The sequence below is a fragment of the Salpingoeca rosetta genome, assembly GCF_000188695.1.
Source record: "Salpingoeca rosetta unplaced genomic scaffold supercont1.13, whole genome shotgun sequence".
NCBI lineage: Eukaryota > Choanoflagellata > Craspedida > Salpingoecidae > Salpingoeca > Salpingoeca rosetta.
In genome coordinates, this window is record NW_004754921.1 from 347,268 (window position 1) to 364,767 (window position 17,500).

Consider the following 17,500-nt stretch of genomic DNA (forward strand, 5'->3'; position numbering starts at 1 on the left):
GCACCAGCGGGGGAAGAAGGCAGGTACGCCCAGGAGGCTTTTCCCTGAGGACGAGGAAGTCCTGAGGGAGCTCGTCTACGAGCACTGCACGATGACCGCAGACCAGCTTGCAGACCACATGAACCTTGAAAAGCTCCGCCGAATCATGATCAGCCTGGAGGAGCAGCTGCCCGCAGAGCAACGGTTGCGGGACGAGGAGAAGGTCTTCCTTGGGCCACTAGACCGTGACAAGTGCCTTGAGAACCCTGCGGTGAAGGAGGTGTATGACAAGACGCACATTGAAGGCACCCGCAGCGTGTATCGCGCGCTGAAGCGAAACATCTTCACCCTAAAGCGAGTGGTTCCAGCTCGAACGACAATGAACAGCGAGGCTAACAAGCAGAAGCGGCTGGCGTTTGCAAAGGAGCTGCACGACCTGCTCCTGGACGACAACGTGTACATCGTCTACATCGACGAGATGCCGTTTTACCTCGCGAGCGGCAGAAACTATGGATGGGCGCCGCGTGGTGATCGCGCCGTGCACGAGGTGCTGCCCATGAGTACCATGTCCTATCGCACACAAGTGGCTATGGCAGTCTCGCACATGCACGGGCTTCTTTACGGCAAGCTCTACCCACCAGAGATGCAAAACACCGGCGGAGATGGGCAGAAGAAGACCAAGAAGGCCCTCAAGGCCAGCTACACGCAGGACCACTTCAAAGACTTCCTCAACAACCTTCTCCACACCCTCTGGCACAAGCGCCAAAACCTTCAACTCAGTGGAACAAAAATCGTGTTTCTCATCGACAGCGCGCCCGAGCACGGAAAGCGAGCGACGGAGGCTGCCACGCAGATGCTGCAGGCCTGCGACAGCTTCCACCTATGGCATGAGTGGATTGCGACCGGTCGGTGCAGCATGACCGTCAAGTTTATTTCCCCCGTATCGCCCACGCTGAATTTGACTGAGTTCTACAACAGATCGTTGCGGCAGAGGGCGAATCACCTCCGCAAGACCCCAGACTTCATTGGCAAGCTGGAGTCCAAAGACATTCCGCGAGGGCAGGTGCAGAAGACGCGTGTGAAGGTGCTGTGCGACATCATCAAGCGGGCAATGGCTGATCTGCAGCGCACTGCTCTCAAGCGGGCAAGCGAGGCGAGAATGCTGGAGGAAGTTCTTCACGTCATTCAGCTCAACGGGTTTCTCGACAAGCACTGGCGACCAGTGCAGCTGAGAAACAACAAGGCTCATTCAACAGAGCTTGCCGACAGCATGGATGGTGATGGTGGTGATGATGATGATGGTGATGATGATGATGATGATAACGGGCACCCCACCGACGTTGATGTTGCTCAAGAGGATCACTCTGCCAATGACGACGACCAAGACGACGATGATGCCGATGATGAATGACACACACACACACACACACACACACACACACACACACACACACACACACACACACACACACACACAAACACACACGCACACGCACACGCGCGTTCACGAGTCACTGTGCGAGTTCCTTTCCCTGCGTTGTTCCCGACACCATGTTTGTGCTTACGTTCGCTTGCTGCCAAACGGCAACGGTTTTTGGATTTGTGGCGGGGAAAATATGGCGCGCTGGTTCTTGTTGTGGCAATGACGAAATCTTAAACTGAGTGGCACACCTCGACGCAATCAATGGTGGTTCTTGGTGCAACTGCACGGGGCGTTCTTATTGTTTGGCATCTCGTTGCTTCTGCTTCTTCCTGCTGTTGTCGTGTGATGATGATGACCGCCGCTCATCACTGGCTGCTGTCTCTCGATCGTCGTCTGCGTCACTTGCACGTCCACCATCATCCTTGAACAGTTGTACAAGAGCCACACGCCACATACATACATAGGCACACGTTCTTGTTACATCCACATCCACATACATCCACGAAACACGCACTTACACAAGATGACGGGGGTGTTGCGGGTTGCATGCTCACGCTGCGTTTTGCCTCGGTTTCTGGCCCATGCAACACCTACAGCGACAACAAACTCAAGAACAACAGCAGCATTGGCAGCAAGGCGATTGAAAACAACCATGGCCACCCGCAAGGAAAGCGATTCCATGGGAACCATGGAAGTCCCCGCAGACAGGTGTGTGTGTGTCTGCGTGTGTCGATGTGTGTACGTGTGTATTTCTCTGTCTCTGTCTGTCTGTCTGTCTGTCTGTCTGTCTGTCTGTCTGTCTGTCTGTCTGTCTGTCTGTCTGTCTGTCTGTCTGTCCCTGCGTGACCATCCCTTTGCACTTGGCGCCGCAATGCCCGTTAACATGGTAGTTTGTGTTGTTGCGAATGCGTAGCCTGTATGGTGCGCAGACTGCCAGATCTCTGATGAACTTTGACATTGGCACCGACATTCTTCCCCGCGCCATGATCCGCGCCCTGGGCGTGCTGAAGCTGGTACGTGGCACACACACACACACACACACACACACACACACACACACACACACACACACTCCCGAGCTGCCTGAAGGTGTGCCGCATGTTTGAGCTTGCGCATGGCCGCCAGCGTTTCCCCCGCCTCATCCCCAGTTTGGTTTTGCTGCTGGGTTGACTGTGTGGTAGTCTGCATGCCGTGCAAACCACGAGCTCGAGCAGCTACCGGCGGACATTGTGCCTGCCATGGAACAGGCGTGCCAGGAGGTAATTGACGGCAAGCACGACGAGCACTTCCCGCTGCGCATCTGGCAGACGGGCTCGGGCACGCAGTCCAACATGAACTCCAACGAGGTCATCGCCAACCGCGCCATCCAGATTCTCGGTACACGCATACATGCACAGGGGGAATGAACACATGCTTGTACGTGCAAGCACCTACACAAGCATGAGGGCATCGTTGTCGTGGTGGCACATGCTTGCGCCAGACTCCAGTGCACGCTTCCCCCTCCCCTCGCATGCTTCACGCTTGAGTGCGGGGTCGGCAGACATAGTGACCGCTGTATGAGCATTCCACTTACATGCACTCTTGGTTTTGTTCGTTCTTTCCTTCCTCGTCCTCACAGGTGGCGAGCTTGGCAGCAAGACGCCCGTGCATCCTAACGATCACGTCAACCGCGCCCAGTCGTCAAACGACACATATCCAACAGCCATGCACATTGCCGCCGCAGAGGTGCGAAAGCTGTATCTGTGCGTGTGTGTGTGCTGTGTTGTCTGTGTCTGTGTGTGTGTGTGTGTGTGTGTGTGTGTGTGTGTGTGTGTGTGTGTGTGTGTGTGTGTGTGTGCTCTTTGGACGTGCACAAACTGGCAAGCAAGCATCAACCCATGCCCCTCCATCAGCTTACCCCACTTATCCACGTGCTTTCCCTGCCAACACGTGTGAACGCGCATGTCGACAGGAGGTGACGCACAAGCTGGTGCCGGCGCTGATGGAGCTGCGTGACGGGCTGGAGGCAAAGCGTGCCGAGTTCAAGGACATTGTCAAGTGCGGACGCACCCACCTCATGGACGCAACGCCGCTCACCCTTGGTACAATGATGATGATGATGATGATGATGATGATGATGATGATGATGATGATGATGATGATGATGATGATGATGATGATGATGATGATGATGATGATGATGACGATGATGATGATGATGATGATGATGATGATGATGATGATGATGATGATGATGATGATGATGATGATGATGATGATGATCGTGCGGTTGTTCGTTGTTCAATACCTTCGTCTCACTCCAGTTTCACCACCACCCTCCCCCTCCACCACACACACACACACACACACACCTCAGGCCAAGAGTTCTCTGGCTACGTGTACCAGCTTGACCAGGCGCTGGCCCGCGTGCAGTCTGCCCTTCCGCATGTGTACGAGCTCGCCATCGGCGGCACTGCCGTCGGTACGGGGCTCAACACCCACCCGCAGTTTGGCGACAAGGTGCGTGCGTGTAGTTGTGCCTGTCTGTGTGTCTGTGTGTCTGTGTGTCTGTGTGTTTGTGTGTTTGCCTGCACCTCCGTGTGTCACCTGCTTGCAAGTAACTTAACAAACCCAACATGCCGTGGTGCGTGCCAGGTTGCCAAGCACGTGGCTGCCATCACAAGCCTCCCCTTCAAGACATCGCCAAACCGCTTCGCAAGCCTCGCAGGTGTGTGTGTGTGTGTGTGTGTGTGTGTGTGTGTGTGTGTGTGTGTGTGTGTGTGTGTGTGTGTGTGTGTGTGTGAGGCGTGTTTCCTTGTTGAACGTTTGCAGTCACGACTGTCTCTCCGTCATCCTTCCCCCGATGTTCTCGTACCCGCTCACACTCCTCTCTGACACACACACATACACACATACGCACACTCCCTTCCTCCTCGTCCTGTGCACGCCTCAACACGCCTCTCTTCCTCCCACTCTGAACACCAGCGCACGATCCGCTCGTTGCACTGTCGTCGCAGATGAAGAACGCAGCTGTAGCCATCATGAAGATTGCAAACGACATCCGCCTCCTCGGCTCCGGCCCGCGCTGCGGCCTTGGCGAAATCCTGTACGCCACTTGCCCCATGCTTGCTGCATGACTGTATGTGTGTGTATGTGTGTGTGTCTGTCTGTGTCTGTCTGTGTCTGTCTGTGTCTATGCCTACGCTGCTGCTTGTGGCACTGTCCTGTCCTCCACTGTGTTTGTGCCCGTGGATGCCCCCATGCATTTCCCCTACTTTTCAAACCATGAGTTGTCGAATCCGCGTTCACGCTGCCCCACCGTCTGACCATCTCTCCCCCCCCCCTTACCCTCACCACCACCACCACCACCACCACCACCACCACCTGAACGCTGCCAGCCTGCCTGCCAACGAGCCCGGGAGCAGCATCATGCCTGGGAAGGTGAACCCGACGCAGTGCGAGGCCATCACGATGGTGTGCTGCCAGGTCATTGGCAACGACGCTGCCGTCACCGCTGGCGGTATGCAGGGGCACCTCGAACTCAACGTCTTCAAGCCGATGATCATCCACAACGTCCTCCACTCCTGTACGCCAGCGCTTGTGCATGTGCATGCGTGTGTGTGTGTGTCTGTGTATGTGCATGCGTGTGTGTGTGTCTGTGCATGTGCGTGCGTGCGTGCGTTTGTGTGTGTGTGTGCGTGCGTGTCCGTGCGTGTGTGTGTACATAACTGCGTCTGTGTGGACTTGTTTACTTGTGTAGTTAATGCCTGCCCCTCTCACCGCGCCACGTCCCTACGTCCCCACGTTGCACCGTTGCAACACATGTCACCATGATCCCCTCCGCCTCTTCGTGTTCTCCCCTCCCTCGTCCTATCTGCCAAATAGGCACGCTGCTGTCTGATTCGTGCCGTGCGTTTACGGAGCGGTGTGTTGTTGGCATTGAGGCGAACCAGGAGGCCATCAGCGCACACCTCCGCAACTCTCTCATGCTCGTCACTGCCCTCAACCCGCACATCGGCTACGACAAGGGAGCGTGAGTACCGGGAGTTGTGCGATGTGTGTGTGTGTGTGTCTGTATGAGCGTGCGTCTGTCTGTGTGTTTGTGTGTATGTGTGTGCACGTGTGTGTATGTCTTGTGTGTGTGATGCACTCTTTGCTACTTCTCTGCGCTTTCTATCTCTTATTCCTCCCACATCCCACATCCCCGTCCCTCCTCCCCCCCCCTCCCATGTCCCTCCCTCCCTCCGACTGACTTCAAACTCACGTTTGGACTCCTCCCACCTGCTGTGCCTACAGTGAGGTTGCGAAAAAGGCGCACAAGGAAGGCACGACCCTCAAGCAGGCTGCGCTTGCGCTTGGCGTGGTCACCGAGGAGCAGTTTGATGCCATTGTCGACCCGGCAAAGATGACCGGCCCCATGGCCTAACAAAGCAAGGGGACGAGGCCACGCACACACGCATGCACGACTGCACGCACGTACGTACGCACGATTGCATGGTTTACGTTGTTACATGCACGCATGCAGGGTGTTTGTTGAAATGTGCGTGGATTCACACGTACTTGTGCTTGCGGTACGGCATAAATCAAACGTGAATGCTTGCTTGCATGAGAGGATGTCTGTGCTGCTAGTGATGAGGAAGTGCGTGCACAGCACACAAACACACACGCACACACACACACACACACACACACACACACACACACACACACACACACACACACACACACACACACACACACACACACACACACACACACACACACACACACACACACACACACACACAAATCACATTTTGAATTTCCCGGACCGTATGCAACGGGCCCAATCCGGCGCGCCAAACAGAAGCAGATTATTGCTTCTGCGCAACCCCCACAATAAAAAAATAATCTATCTTTGTGAGTGCGTGTTCGTTTCCCGCCAAGCGTTCAAGAACTCACACAAGCAAGCAAGCAGTGAGAGGCACAACACAACAACACAACACGGCGAGCGCGCCTCCTTGCCCTTCCTTCCTGCTGGTTCGTTGTTGTTTTGCTGCGCTGTTTCGTGTATGTGTGGAGCGCGCCCTGGCTGCCTGTGCTGCTTGTTGCTGTTTGATGTAGTCAGATGAGGGTGAGCTGAGGGTGAGCTGAGGGCTAAGGTTGGACCCTTGCTGCCAGCCTCGTACATGGTGTTCTTTGCTGCTGGACTTTGATTGCGTGTTTGCACCTGCTTGTGTTGTGCGTGCATTCGTGGTTTCATGGTTTGTTGACGTGCGTGCTTTCCTGCAGGAACGCGAACCACCACCCACCTCTTCCTCTACCTCCTCCACCCCACTACCCTTGACGTCCTCTTGCCCGGCGTTTTGGCTTGGCACAAAACTTACTTGCACATTCGACCTTGCTTTCCTTTGAGCGCGCCGCTGTCCTTCCCATCCTTCCCACCTTGGTGAGTCGAGTCGCTGATTGTGTGTCGAGGGAGCGCAGGTTCCCATCGGCTGCAGTTTCGATGCATTGGAAATCATGCATGCCCCCATGCACGCACAGCATCACCACCACACTTTGTTGACATTGCACGATCCCCTTGTCCCCCAACGCTCCATCAGTGCATGACATGCACCGCGATTCCGAGCGCGGCTTGGGCTGGCCCAAACTCACATCACTTCTTTCCCCTTTTGTCTGACGACACATGCCACAACACCGCACCACGCTTCCACCACCATCATCGTCACCATCATCCCCACCCACTCTCGCCAGCGCTGCAGAAGACGCGCACACGTGGGGTACACGAACGGGCACGCCAGCGCAGGTGTTGCAAAGGCAGCATCTAGCAACCCCCTGGTTTCCTGCTCCGTTTAGTTACCGTGACACACCGTTACCCATCGACACATCATGACCGGCCACTCCTCTGGTCGAAAGGGCCAAGTGGTAGGTTCCAATGCGATGCCTGGCAAACCAACAACAGGAGCGCCGCGCCAATGCTGTCATGGAACAATGTCAGCGTGTCGTCAGTTGCGAGCTGCTTGTAACCACGGGTCTAATGCAGTCCTCACCACTTGCATTGCCATGTGCGCTGCTTGCCTTGTTGTTTTGTTTGTCACCTCGACAGCCCATTATCAAAGGCGCTTGGACTAAGAAGGTGAGCAAGCTGCATTGGACAGGGTGGATGCGCTTGGCGTTCAGGTTGTGCGCATGCCCGTGCCGACGCATGCATGACATGTCCCTGTTTTCACGACGAATGCATGTGCACGTGTGTGTGTTGCAGGAGGACGACAAAGTACGAGAGTTGGTGAAGAAACATGGTGCAAAACACTGGTCCCTCATCGCCAAGGAACTGCCAGGCCGTGTCGGCAAGCAGTGCCGTGAGAGGTGAGCTTTGTATGCGTGTGTGTGTATTGTGTGTGTGTGTGTGTGTGTTGGAGCGAGAGACAAGTGGGCTGGATTGTGTCGAGCACTTGATGTGAGTGTGCATGCATGTGGTGCGACACCTGAAGAGGAGGGTGACTCACCTCTTTGCCAAATGGTACGCTTCTCGACAGATGGCACAATCACCTCAAACCATCCATCAAGAAAGGGCCGTGGACACAGGAGGAGGACGACATCCTGCGACGCGCCCACGCCGAGCTCGGCAACAAGTGGGCGGAGATTGCAAAACGCCTTCCCGGCAGGTAATTTGCGCGCGTGTTTCTCTCTGTATCTGTGCAGACAGGCTGGAAGTGTCTTCAGACACGGTGCCGCTTTGTGTGGACGTCATGAGAGTGCGTGGGTTGCTTGTGCTGTTGTCCATTTGCGCTCACCATGAGACTGCGCCACGATTGCCTGCACATCGTCGCAGAACGGACAACAACGTCAAGAACCGCTGGAATTCAACAATGCGCAAGCATGGACAGAAAAAATCATCATCATCAGAGGTGTGTGTGCACAACTGCCGTGTTTTCTGATCTGCTGGTGCTCTTGTACGTGCAATGTGTAACGACGCGTTGGTTTGCACATCTCACCGCTGTATGTGTGTGTGTGTGTGTGTTTGCGACCCCACAGCGCTCTGGCCGATCGTCCAAGGGCAAAGGCTCACACGGTACTGCGCTCTTTTTCCTCTGGTTGCTGTCCTGGCCTGCCGCTGGGCTTGCACGCCTGTATCCACACATGCGCTGTGTCACATGATTCACACAACCCAACGACAAGTACAAACGTTTCTCTCTCATATGCACACACACTCTCTCTCAAACGTACACATGCACACACTGATGCACACACTGACACGCACACACTGATACACACACGTACACACACACACTTACACTTTCTCTCATTTACGCATCCACGACAATCACGGAGCAGACAAGCGCCGACCGTCTGCGCTGGTGAACCGAATGACAGCGACCGCACAGGCCAACGCATCGCCGTCACCAGCATCAACAGCAACACAAGCGGTGGGCGCGTCGTCGTTGTCGTCGCCACACACTTCCGGCATGACCCAGTCTGGTGGTGCCGGTCTGTCCCTGCTCGGCGGGCAGTTTCTCTCTGCAGATGTGTACAGTCTCCCGCACGACCCGGGCCCAGATGCGCCAACACCCACAGCGCTGTATCCGCGCGTTAACGCGTTTGACCCGTTTCTACAGGGCCACCACCACCATCATCACAACAGCACCCAGCAACAACAGCAACAGCAGCAGCAGCAGCAACAACAACAACAACAGGAGGCGCAATCACGTCGACTGCAACCACGTGACATCTACAGCTTGCACACGCCGCAGTCCCACCACCAACAACAACACCAACTGCAACAACAGCCGTCGCACGTGTATGCGCGACCCGGCGTTCTTTACAAGGACGATGGGGTTGACGACGCGACGTTCTCCGACCACTCGCCATCGCAGCAGCCCGTGAGCGCAGAGGACATGATGGCGGTGGCCCACAGGCCGCACAAGCACCGCACCAGGCACCGCAGCCGTGCGCGCCGCGCGCATGATCAGCGACGCCGCCATGATGGTGGTCGTAGGGACGACAGTGAACACGATGATGATGACGACAATGATGGCGGTAGCGGTGATGATTGTGACAACGGAGACGCCGTGGACGGCAGCAACCACGACAGGCATGTGCAGAGCGGTTGTGGCGAGGGCGATGATGCAACAACAGCAGTAGGTAGTGATGGAAGCACGTCCATTGCACACCAGCAGCATGTGCTGTACTCGCCGCCTGTTGCCGGATTTGATCCGCTGTCTGCAGCCACCAACGCGTCACCGCTGCCATCCCGCCTCCGTGACGCTGCCGTGAGTACCGTCATCGTTTGTGGTGGTGGTGGTGGTGTTTGGTGTTTGGTATGCAGGAGTGAAGGAGTATAGCATGGGTCTTGGGTGTGTGTGTGTGTGTGTGTGTGTGTGTGTGTGTGTGTGTGTGTGTGTGTGTGATCTGGAGTACCCGTTGGTTCGCACGCTGACTTACATCGTGAATTTTTATGTGTTTGTGGACTGTGATGCCGCTGCCCAGGCGAATGCCGATGGTCAAAGCGACGAGGCGCCGTAAGTTTGGGCATATACCGCATGCAATGCTCTGCTCAACCATCCACGCACACTCGCCCATACATACAAACTGCAACGTGTGCGGGCTGGCATGGTCCCGCCATTCCTCACCACCACCACCACCACCACCACCACCAATTATCACCACGACCATCATTATCGTTGATGCGTGGAGCAGGGCGCCGTCGCTGTCTGCCACGCCCATGCGTTATCGTCGCCCCATCCTCTTCACCCCGACACACGACCCGCTCGCAGGCGGCGTCGCAAGATGTACGCACACGCCTGCATCTGCCAACTTGCTGCTCGCGTTGTAGTGTGTGTCGTGTGTGACACTTGTTCTTTGTTTGTGTGTTCGTTTGCTTGTACTTGCTTTGATCGCGGCCTTTACTTGAGCCCTTCGCGTGGCCTGGCCTTGCTTGGAATTGTCGATGTCTCACCTCGGTTTTACGGTCTTGGCGACTGCAAACAACACCAGGGGACGACTCGCCTGTCAGAATCACGCCGAGAAAAGCCCGCGTGCAGTGAGTTTCCCCCGTTTCGTCTCCTGCATGCACACGCTCACTCACTTACACACACACACTCTCTCTCTCTCTCTCTCTCACACACACACACACACACTCTCTCTCTCTCTCACACACACACTCTCTCTCACCCCCTCATTCACTCACTCACCTACACACCAACCCACTGTGTGTGTGCAGCGAGCCGGCGCTGACGCTGCCGCGGACGCGCATCCAACCAAAACCGCTGCCGGTCCTGCCGGACCCAACGTCCCCCTGTGCATCTCCACTCGCCCTCATGTCCCCGGACAGGCTCGCCCGCGACGTACTCCTCCTCGACACAATCAGGACGTCGGCAGCGCCCACCGCTGCTGTTGGCGTTAGTGGTGCTGGGAATGGCACCAGTGCAGCGGACCAGTTGCCCACCTCGCCCCGCATGGGCAGAATGACAGCGATGACAGCAGCAGCAGCAGCGGTGAGCGGCCGCAGCAGAGGAACCGCCAGCGCAGACAGCCGGAGCGGTGGCAGCGGTGGCAGCAGCGTTGCCCATGCCAGTGCAGTGCCGCGGCAGATTTCGCAGGCGATGATGGCGCGGGCGCAGCAAAGCCATTTGGCGTCGCCGTCCCGCTACTTCTCGTTCCCGACAGTCGCCGCAGAACCAGCAAGGGCGCCACCACCAGCAGCCACCACCAGCAGCAACAGCAGCCGGCAGCGTGACCATGCGAAGGATGACGACAATGCTGATGATGATGATGATGATGATGATGATGATGATGATGATGATGATGATGATGATGATGATGATGATGATGAGAGAGAGAACGAGGACACGGCTGCGAGCACCGCCATGGAGACGGAGGCTGATGACGCGCAAGAGACCGAGATGCGCGGTGACACCGCGGCCCCGTCCAGTACCACCACAACCAGCACAGCTACCACAACGGCGGCCACTGCGAGTGCGCCTGCGACAGTCTTGTCTTCGAAGAAGACGCGAGCTGCGGTTGCGCGCAAGGGAGCGGTTGCGGCGGGCCGGAGCGACAAGGCGCCTATGTCATCGCCGCAGACGCCGTCACACCGCGCTGCAGCACGCGCACATGCACACGGGACACGCGCGCAGGAGACGCCGTCAACCTCGGACGCGTTTGGATCCAGGATTGGCCGGTCCACCAAGGTGATGATGGTGATTGTGGTGATGATGTTGTTGTTGTTGTTGCTGTTGTTGTTGTTGTTGTTGTTGTTGTTGTGTGCTGCTTCTTTGAAGGCAGACGAACATTCTTGACACATGCGCGTACGTGCGCGTCCGCTTTACGATCGTCTCGCCCCTTGAACCCCCTCCCCCTCCGCCTCTATTATTTCTTGCACTCTTCTCACATGCACAATTACATATTCTTCCCATGCGCACAGATGTCGCTGCTTGCCAAGTTTGGTGCGTCGGCGGCGACAAGCGGTGTGGAATGGAAGCACGGCCTCGCGTCACTTGACCAGAACTCAAAGCGCCCAAAGGTACAGCGGTTACATGTACATGTGTGTGTTGATGGCTGTTTGGGTTGATGAATCGACATCACTGATGGATAGGCTCACGTACCGACATGCATGAGCATGCGTGCGTGTCTGGTGAAGCTTGTGCGCATGCACTCATCACCGTCATGACACACCCACACCATCCACGCCACCAATTTGCCACCACCTTTCCTCAATCAGGTTGCGGCATCGCCCACGCGTCGTGCTGCCCAGCATCGCACGTGAATGCAAATGCAATTCAGCTGCATAGACACCATCAAAGTGCATGCTTTTCTGTCCACCACTGGCTGGTCCGGGGAACAGCCGTGCCCATTTGCGTTGATTTTTGTTGGGGTGGAGCCATCCATTTTTCCTTTCTTCACCAAACGCGTTTTGTGTGGTTTTGAAGTATGACTGCGTTTGCACTTTCTACCATCATTGCGTAGTGCATCCCTTTTGTTGTCACTTGCTCGCCGATGAGTTGCGCCTGATTTCATACTCCAAATGCATTCGTTTATTCTTGGCACCGCCCAACCGGCCCCCTTGTCAGCATCTTTGTTCCTTCATGCGCCTGCGTCTGCTTTCTCTTTCTTTGCTTTCGCTTCCACCATGCCTTTCTTCCCTTCTTTTTTCTTTCTTTCTGTTCACTGCCTCCTAATTGTATATGCGGCGCGCATGCCTATGTGAATGGTTTGTGTCTGTGTGTGTGTGTGTGTGTCTGTCTGTCTGTCACTTTAATGTTGCGTCGATGGCTGTGTTGTGTATTTTGTGGTGTGTGCGCGTTTTCTTGTTTTTCAGCCTTGGTGCCAGCACGCACAACCGCTGCTTGCTGTTGCTGCCCTTGCTTTCTGCTGTTCAATGTCACCGCTCTTGTTCCTTTTGTATGCGGTGCTGCTGTGCGCTGCTTTGTTCATGCAGCGCGCAAACCAGGGTGCGATTGTTTTAACACCCATGTCATGCCACACATGCCGTATGTGAGCGTGCACCCCCGGCTTTGCCCGTGCAACACACGAGTTTTCGATGCACATCAATGCCTGTTGTCTTCTTCATCCATTTTTTGTACCTGCACACCCCACCTGCTTTCCGTTCCTCTGTTCCTAATGACACATGCAATGACAATGGCCCGACGTGAAGGCACCAATGGAGACGTGTGTGTGGGGGGGGGGGCAAAACGCGACGGCGGGGTGTCATGGGTTGTTTAATGGGCGATTTATTGCAAGCAATCGCTTGCAGAAGAGGCGGGTTGTGTGTTTGCGTGCGAGAGAAACTCGAAATCCCGAGCATGCAACACGAAAGCAACCGCACCGAGAAACAAAAGGCACGCTCACAGCACATAAATTGAACCAACCAACCCACAACAGCAAGCCTTCATCCAAAGTCACAAAGAAAAACCACAAGTACACGCAAGGCGTGGTGATGTGTGCACATGTGTAGGTGTGCATTTGTATGTGTGTATGCGTGCGTCCGTACCGGTGTGTGTGTGTGTGTATGTGTATGTGTGTGTAAACCAGTGTGTGTGTGTGTGTGTGTGTGCCTATGGCTCGGGCCCGACGTAGCCCTTGCCGCGGAAGAGGATTCGGCAACGGACATTTGAGTCGAGGGCCTCAAGCTCCGACTTGACCTGCTCAATGTGGTCAGCCTCAAGGTCAACAACCAGGTACCTGTTGGGTCGAGGGTGGGGGCACGCATGGAACAAGTTGGGCATTGGGGTTAAGGGGGTGAGGAGGAGGAAAGAGATGCACGTGACGTGCTTGAATGTGTGTGAAACTTGGTAGCGGGGACAAATTCAGCAGATACACACATACACACATGTCCACACACATGTCCACACACATGTCCACACACATGCACACACACACATGTCCACACACACACACACACATGTACATGCACACACCCGATGCGTTCGGACGTCTCGAGCTGTTGGGAGGAGATGTTTGCGATGGAGAGGATCCTGTTGATGTCACGAAGGACACCGGGGGTGTTGATGTGGAACGACAGCACGCGCGACTGGCCAGGCTGCAGCTTGCGTGTCACATTCACTTCGGGCACGTTGACGGCAGAGAGGGTGGATCCGTGGTTGATGTAGGCAATGAGCTTGCTCGCCACCTCCCGACCAATGCTGGCCTGGGCCTCCTCCGTCGACCCGCCAATGTGCGGGGTGAGGATGGTGTTGGGGCAGCCCTGCAGGCACACGGCCCAGTCCTTGGTGTGGCCGGCGGGCTCCGAGGGAAACACGTCAAAGGCAGCGCCGGCGAGATGGCCAGAGCGCAGCGCAGCAGCAGCCGCCTCAATGTCGACCACAGACCCGCGGGCATAGTTGATGAGGTAGCTCCCGGCTTTCATCTGTTGCAGGGGGGTGGTTGTGTGAATCGGCGTGTGTTGGCGTGTTGTGAAGGAGGGGAGGGTGATGCAAATGGATTTTGCACCCACATGCATGTCAACGAGCGTGTCGCAACACCAAACACACAATGTACAAAAAGCACCCAACGCACACACACGCACACACGCACACACACACGCACACACGCACACACGCACGCACACACGCACACACACACACACGCACACACACACACACACACACACACACACCTGTGCGATGCGCTCTGCGTTCATGAGGTTCTTGGTGGACTCGTCTGCGGGGACGTGGAGGGAGACAAAGTCAGACACTTCCAGCAGCTCCTCCATAGTGGGCACCTGGGATGCGTTGCCAAGACACAGCTTGGGCTCAATGTCGTAGAAGATGACACGCATGCCCATGGCCTCTGCCAGCACGGACAGCTGCGAGCCAACGTGACCATAGCCAACAACGCCAAGCGTCTTCCCGCGCACTTCGTAGCACCTGCAACAACATCCAGCAACAAAGCAGTGAGCGTGTGAACAACAATACCCACGTGTGTGGAGGGGAGGGGAGGGGGGCATGAGTCGACCGTTCTCGTTGCATGGCTGTGAGCTGTGTGCGTGTGCATGTCTGAGTAGGGGTTGGGCTCCCTGTTTTGGGGGAAAGAGACGAGGATGGAACGTGGTTGATACGCCGACTCACTACTCACTCACTACCTTGCCTTCATCTGGCTCCACTTGATGGTTGCCACAACGAACTTCTGCCTCCTGTGCACTGACCGTCACAGCCACCTCCTGCTCCCCTCATCCTGTGACAATCACCTCAGTTCCTCCCGGTCACTTCACTTCACGGCTGCCTCCCGCCTTCCCTTTCCTCATCGTTCACTCCCCTGGACTTTTCTCGAACCCCCTGTTCCCCCCCCCCCAATTCAAGCCCGCAGCGTGCGTGTGCGTACTGACCCGACTGAGCGCTTGTTCCATTCACCGGCGTGCATCTCCTTGTTGCGGTCGCTGGCCTGGCGCGCAAGCGTGATGATGTTGGCGATGACCAGCTCGGAGACGCTGCGCGTGTTAGCGTAGGGTGCGTTAAAGACGGGGATGCCCTTGGTGGCTGCCAGCTTGAGGTCGGTTTGGTCGGTTCCAATGCAGAAGCAGCCGACGGCGACGAGCTTGTCCGCCGCCTCCAGAACGCGCGATGTGAGCTTGGTCTTGCTTCTCACACCGATGATGTGCACGCCCTTCATGGCCTCAATCAGGTCGTCCTCGCCGTACTTCACCTGTGATTGGACGACATGGGATGTGAGAAGAGGGGGGTAGGTAGGTAGGCGCACAGCAGGTGACGAAGGTGATGAGCAGCAGCAGCGGTAGCAAGTCGCAGGTACAGTCGCCGTCATACGTCACACACAGTGTCCCCACCAGGATCACGACGCAAGCAAGCAAGCAAGCAAGCAGCAACAGCCATAGAAAGCACAGTGGACTCACAGCCTGCTTGACGGTGTAGCCTTCAGCCTCGAATGTCTTGACAGCATCTTGGCTGATCTTCTCCATCAGCAGCACGGTGATGCGAGAAGGGTGAATGCGGTCAAGGTTCGCCGACGACATGGTGCTGTCTGCTTCTCTTGGCTCTGTTGAGGGTGCGTGGCGGTGATGAGCAGTCGATGCTGAGTGTGGAAAATGAGCCGTTGCTGTTGTTGTTTGCCGTCTGCTGTTAGTGGTGTGTTGGTGGTGCGTTGATGCGACATGACACACGACAGACACACACACCACAGTGTTCATTTCATGCGTGGTGCGAACGCAAAAAACAACAACAACAACCACACAAACAAACAAAAGCAGCCACTTCTTGCGTTGTTTGTCGTGCCACCGCAGCTGTGACACGTACGCATGGATGTTGTTTATGTGTTGGTGGTTGGTTAGTTGGTTGGCCAAAGAGGTGTTGCTTCTGCTGCTGCTGCTGCCTTCTTCGTTCGTTCAGTGGCGCGGACGAGTGTCCGGTGGCAACGTCATTGGGAAGTCATCCATCGCTGCACACAACCTGTGATTCCAGTGATTCGATGTACATGTAATGAACCCTTTTCGACAATCTGCAGGCATCTTCATATATTTTTCGTGGATGAATCTATGACTCGCACATAACCGAGAGGCAATGCCTGACTATCCACCACACCCAACAATTTGGGTTGGTGCTTTTTTTGGGTATTTTTTTTTCTTGTCGTGTCTGTTTTTGGCCCCTCCCCCTCCTCCTCTCTTCTGTCTTCTTTGGCAGCAGACCACCACGGCGCCGTCGCCAAACAACACAACTTGCTTGCTTGCTTGTTTCCTTCTGGCTTGCCTGGTGCACACTCAGCACACTCAGCACACTCTCTGCACACGAACCTCGGAGACAGGACTTCCTCTCTCTCTCTCTCTCTCCTCTTGTCTGTTTTTCTTCCCACAGCTGCTACTTTGCAGTGACTTGCACAGCACCCCGTCTTGTCATTTTATTTGTTGCAGTCGCTGGGGTAATCACAACGACACACAAACAAACACAGCACACCACACACACACACACACACACACACAAGACCATCATGACAGAGTACCGGCTCGTCGTTGTTGGAAGTGCGTGCCGCTGTGCTGTGCCTTGGGGCTTGATGAGAGGGGAACGCTTGCTGTCGCGTGCACACTGCGCGCATGCTGTCTGCTGTGTGTTTGGTGTGGGTGGGTGTGAGATGTGGTGAGGAAAGACAGTCGTTTGTGATGTGATGACGGAAGAGAAGATGCGGGAGAGGCATCGCCATCGATGTGATTGCGGCAGGATAGCACTCAACCGCAATGCTCACTTGTATGCGTGGCTTGTTTCCGTTGTTTCTGTGCGTGTGCTTGTGCGTGTGCAGCTGGTGGCGTGGGAAAGTCTGCGCTTACCATCCAGCTCATCCAACAACAGTAAGTGATGGACGACAGAGAGAGAGAGTGTGTGTGTGTGTGTGTGTGGAAACACGAGAGTGCTGGTGTGCCGTCTTGCTTGAATGTCTGCGTCGAATCGTGGGCTTTGGTCACCGCCACTGTCATCTCAATCTCATGTGTTGTTTGTGATGACCTCACCCTCCTGCGTCCAGCTTCGTCACCGAGTATGATCCAACCATCGGTATGTCATGCCGCCATGAGGCCACGCCATGATGCCCATGTGCATGCATTTGAATATGAATGCGAATCACTGTCTGCAGAGCAGCCGTGCTGTGGCTGCTTGCCCTTGTCACATGTGGAACGGAGAACTCACCATCATGTACCCATGC

At 55.7% G+C, this 17,500-nt stretch overlaps 5 protein-coding genes across 5 annotated transcripts in view; 4 read left to right on the forward strand and 1 right to left on the reverse strand.

The window, feature by feature from the left end:
- PTSG_12327 (uncharacterized protein) overlaps nucleotides 1-1,390 on the forward strand; it is a gene marked incomplete at its 3' end in the record, with an annotated part of 1,886 nt that extends 496 nt beyond the window's left edge. The window contains exon 2 of the mRNA XM_004993313.1: nucleotides 34-1,390. Within this exon, the coding sequence (XP_004993370.1) occupies nucleotides 34-1,390 (1,357 nt within the window). The remainder of the gene's footprint in view (nucleotides 1-33) is intronic.
- Nucleotides 1,391-1,911: 521 nt separating this feature from the next.
- Nucleotides 1,912-5,807, forward strand: PTSG_05500 (fumarate hydratase; the record flags this gene model as incomplete). The annotated part of the gene is made up of 11 exons (XM_004993314.1): nucleotides 1,912-2,110; nucleotides 2,316-2,415; nucleotides 2,584-2,779; nucleotides 3,021-3,127; nucleotides 3,354-3,483; nucleotides 3,759-3,901; nucleotides 4,037-4,109; nucleotides 4,367-4,487; nucleotides 4,780-4,967; nucleotides 5,267-5,414; nucleotides 5,678-5,807. The coding sequence occupies exons 1-11, from the start codon at nucleotides 1,926-1,928 to the stop codon at nucleotides 5,805-5,807; spliced, it is 1,521 nt and encodes a 506-aa protein (XP_004993371.1). The 5' UTR covers nucleotides 1,912-1,925.
- A 490-nt stretch (nucleotides 5,808-6,297) lies between these two features.
- On the forward strand, nucleotides 6,298-13,010 carry PTSG_12328 (uncharacterized protein). The gene is made up of 15 exons (XM_004993315.1): nucleotides 6,298-6,400; nucleotides 6,653-6,809; nucleotides 7,118-7,288; nucleotides 7,470-7,499; nucleotides 7,626-7,729; nucleotides 7,900-8,028; nucleotides 8,196-8,271; nucleotides 8,399-8,435; nucleotides 8,699-9,633; nucleotides 9,851-9,882; nucleotides 10,061-10,152; nucleotides 10,358-10,403; nucleotides 10,584-11,553; nucleotides 11,787-11,885; nucleotides 12,084-13,010. The coding sequence occupies exons 3-15, from the start codon at nucleotides 7,253-7,255 to the stop codon at nucleotides 12,126-12,128; spliced, it is 2,631 nt and encodes an 876-aa protein (XP_004993372.1). The 5' UTR covers nucleotides 6,298-6,400; nucleotides 6,653-6,809; nucleotides 7,118-7,252; the 3' UTR covers nucleotides 12,129-13,010.
- Nucleotides 13,011-13,064: 54 nt separating this feature from the next.
- Nucleotides 13,065-16,228, reverse strand: PTSG_05503 (D-3-phosphoglycerate dehydrogenase). Its single transcript, XM_004993316.1, has 5 exons — nucleotides 15,708-16,228; nucleotides 15,186-15,502; nucleotides 14,478-14,727; nucleotides 13,780-14,228; nucleotides 13,065-13,543 (listed from the first exon to the last, which is right to left on the reverse strand). The coding sequence occupies exons 1-5, from the start codon at nucleotides 15,999-16,001 to the stop codon at nucleotides 13,417-13,419; spliced, it is 1,437 nt and encodes a 478-aa protein (XP_004993373.1). The 5' UTR covers nucleotides 16,002-16,228; the 3' UTR covers nucleotides 13,065-13,416.
- Nucleotides 16,229-16,443: 215 nt separating this feature from the next.
- The window catches only part of PTSG_05504 (ras protein), a 3,212-nt gene continuing 2,155 nt past the window's right edge, over nucleotides 16,444-17,500 (forward strand). Inside the window, exons 1-3 of the mRNA XM_004993317.1 lie at nucleotides 16,444-16,826; nucleotides 17,102-17,150; nucleotides 17,324-17,352. Coding sequence (XP_004993374.1) covers nucleotides 16,796-16,826; nucleotides 17,102-17,150; nucleotides 17,324-17,352 — 109 coding nt within the window. The 5' untranslated portion in view covers nucleotides 16,444-16,795. The remainder of the gene's footprint in view (nucleotides 16,827-17,101; nucleotides 17,151-17,323; nucleotides 17,353-17,500) is intronic.

Excerpts from the sequence above, each read along its gene's own strand:
- PTSG_12328 (XM_004993315.1), top strand. The coding sequence starts at position 7,253 with ATGACCGGCCACTCCTCTGGTCGAAAGGGCCAAGTG. Across the intron at positions 11,554-11,786 it reads GGATTGGCCGGTCCACCAAG|ATGTCGCTGCTTGCCAAGTT; the intron begins GTGATGATGGTG and ends CCATGCGCACAG. Across the intron at positions 11,886-12,083 it reads AGAACTCAAAGCGCCCAAAG|GTTGCGGCATCGCCCACGCG; the intron begins GTACAGCGGTTA and ends TTCCTCAATCAG.
- PTSG_05503 (XM_004993316.1), bottom strand. The coding sequence starts at position 16,001 with ATGAACACTGTGGTGTGTGTGTCTGTCGTGTGTCATGTCGCATCAACG. Across the intron at positions 14,229-14,477 it reads ACGCAGAGCGCATCGCACAG|ATGAAAGCCGGGAGCTACCT; the intron begins GTGTGTGTGTGT and ends CCCCTGCAACAG. Across the intron at positions 13,544-13,779 it reads GAGACGTCCGAACGCATCGG|GTACCTGGTTGTTGACCTTG; the intron begins GTGTGTGCATGT and ends TCGACCCAACAG.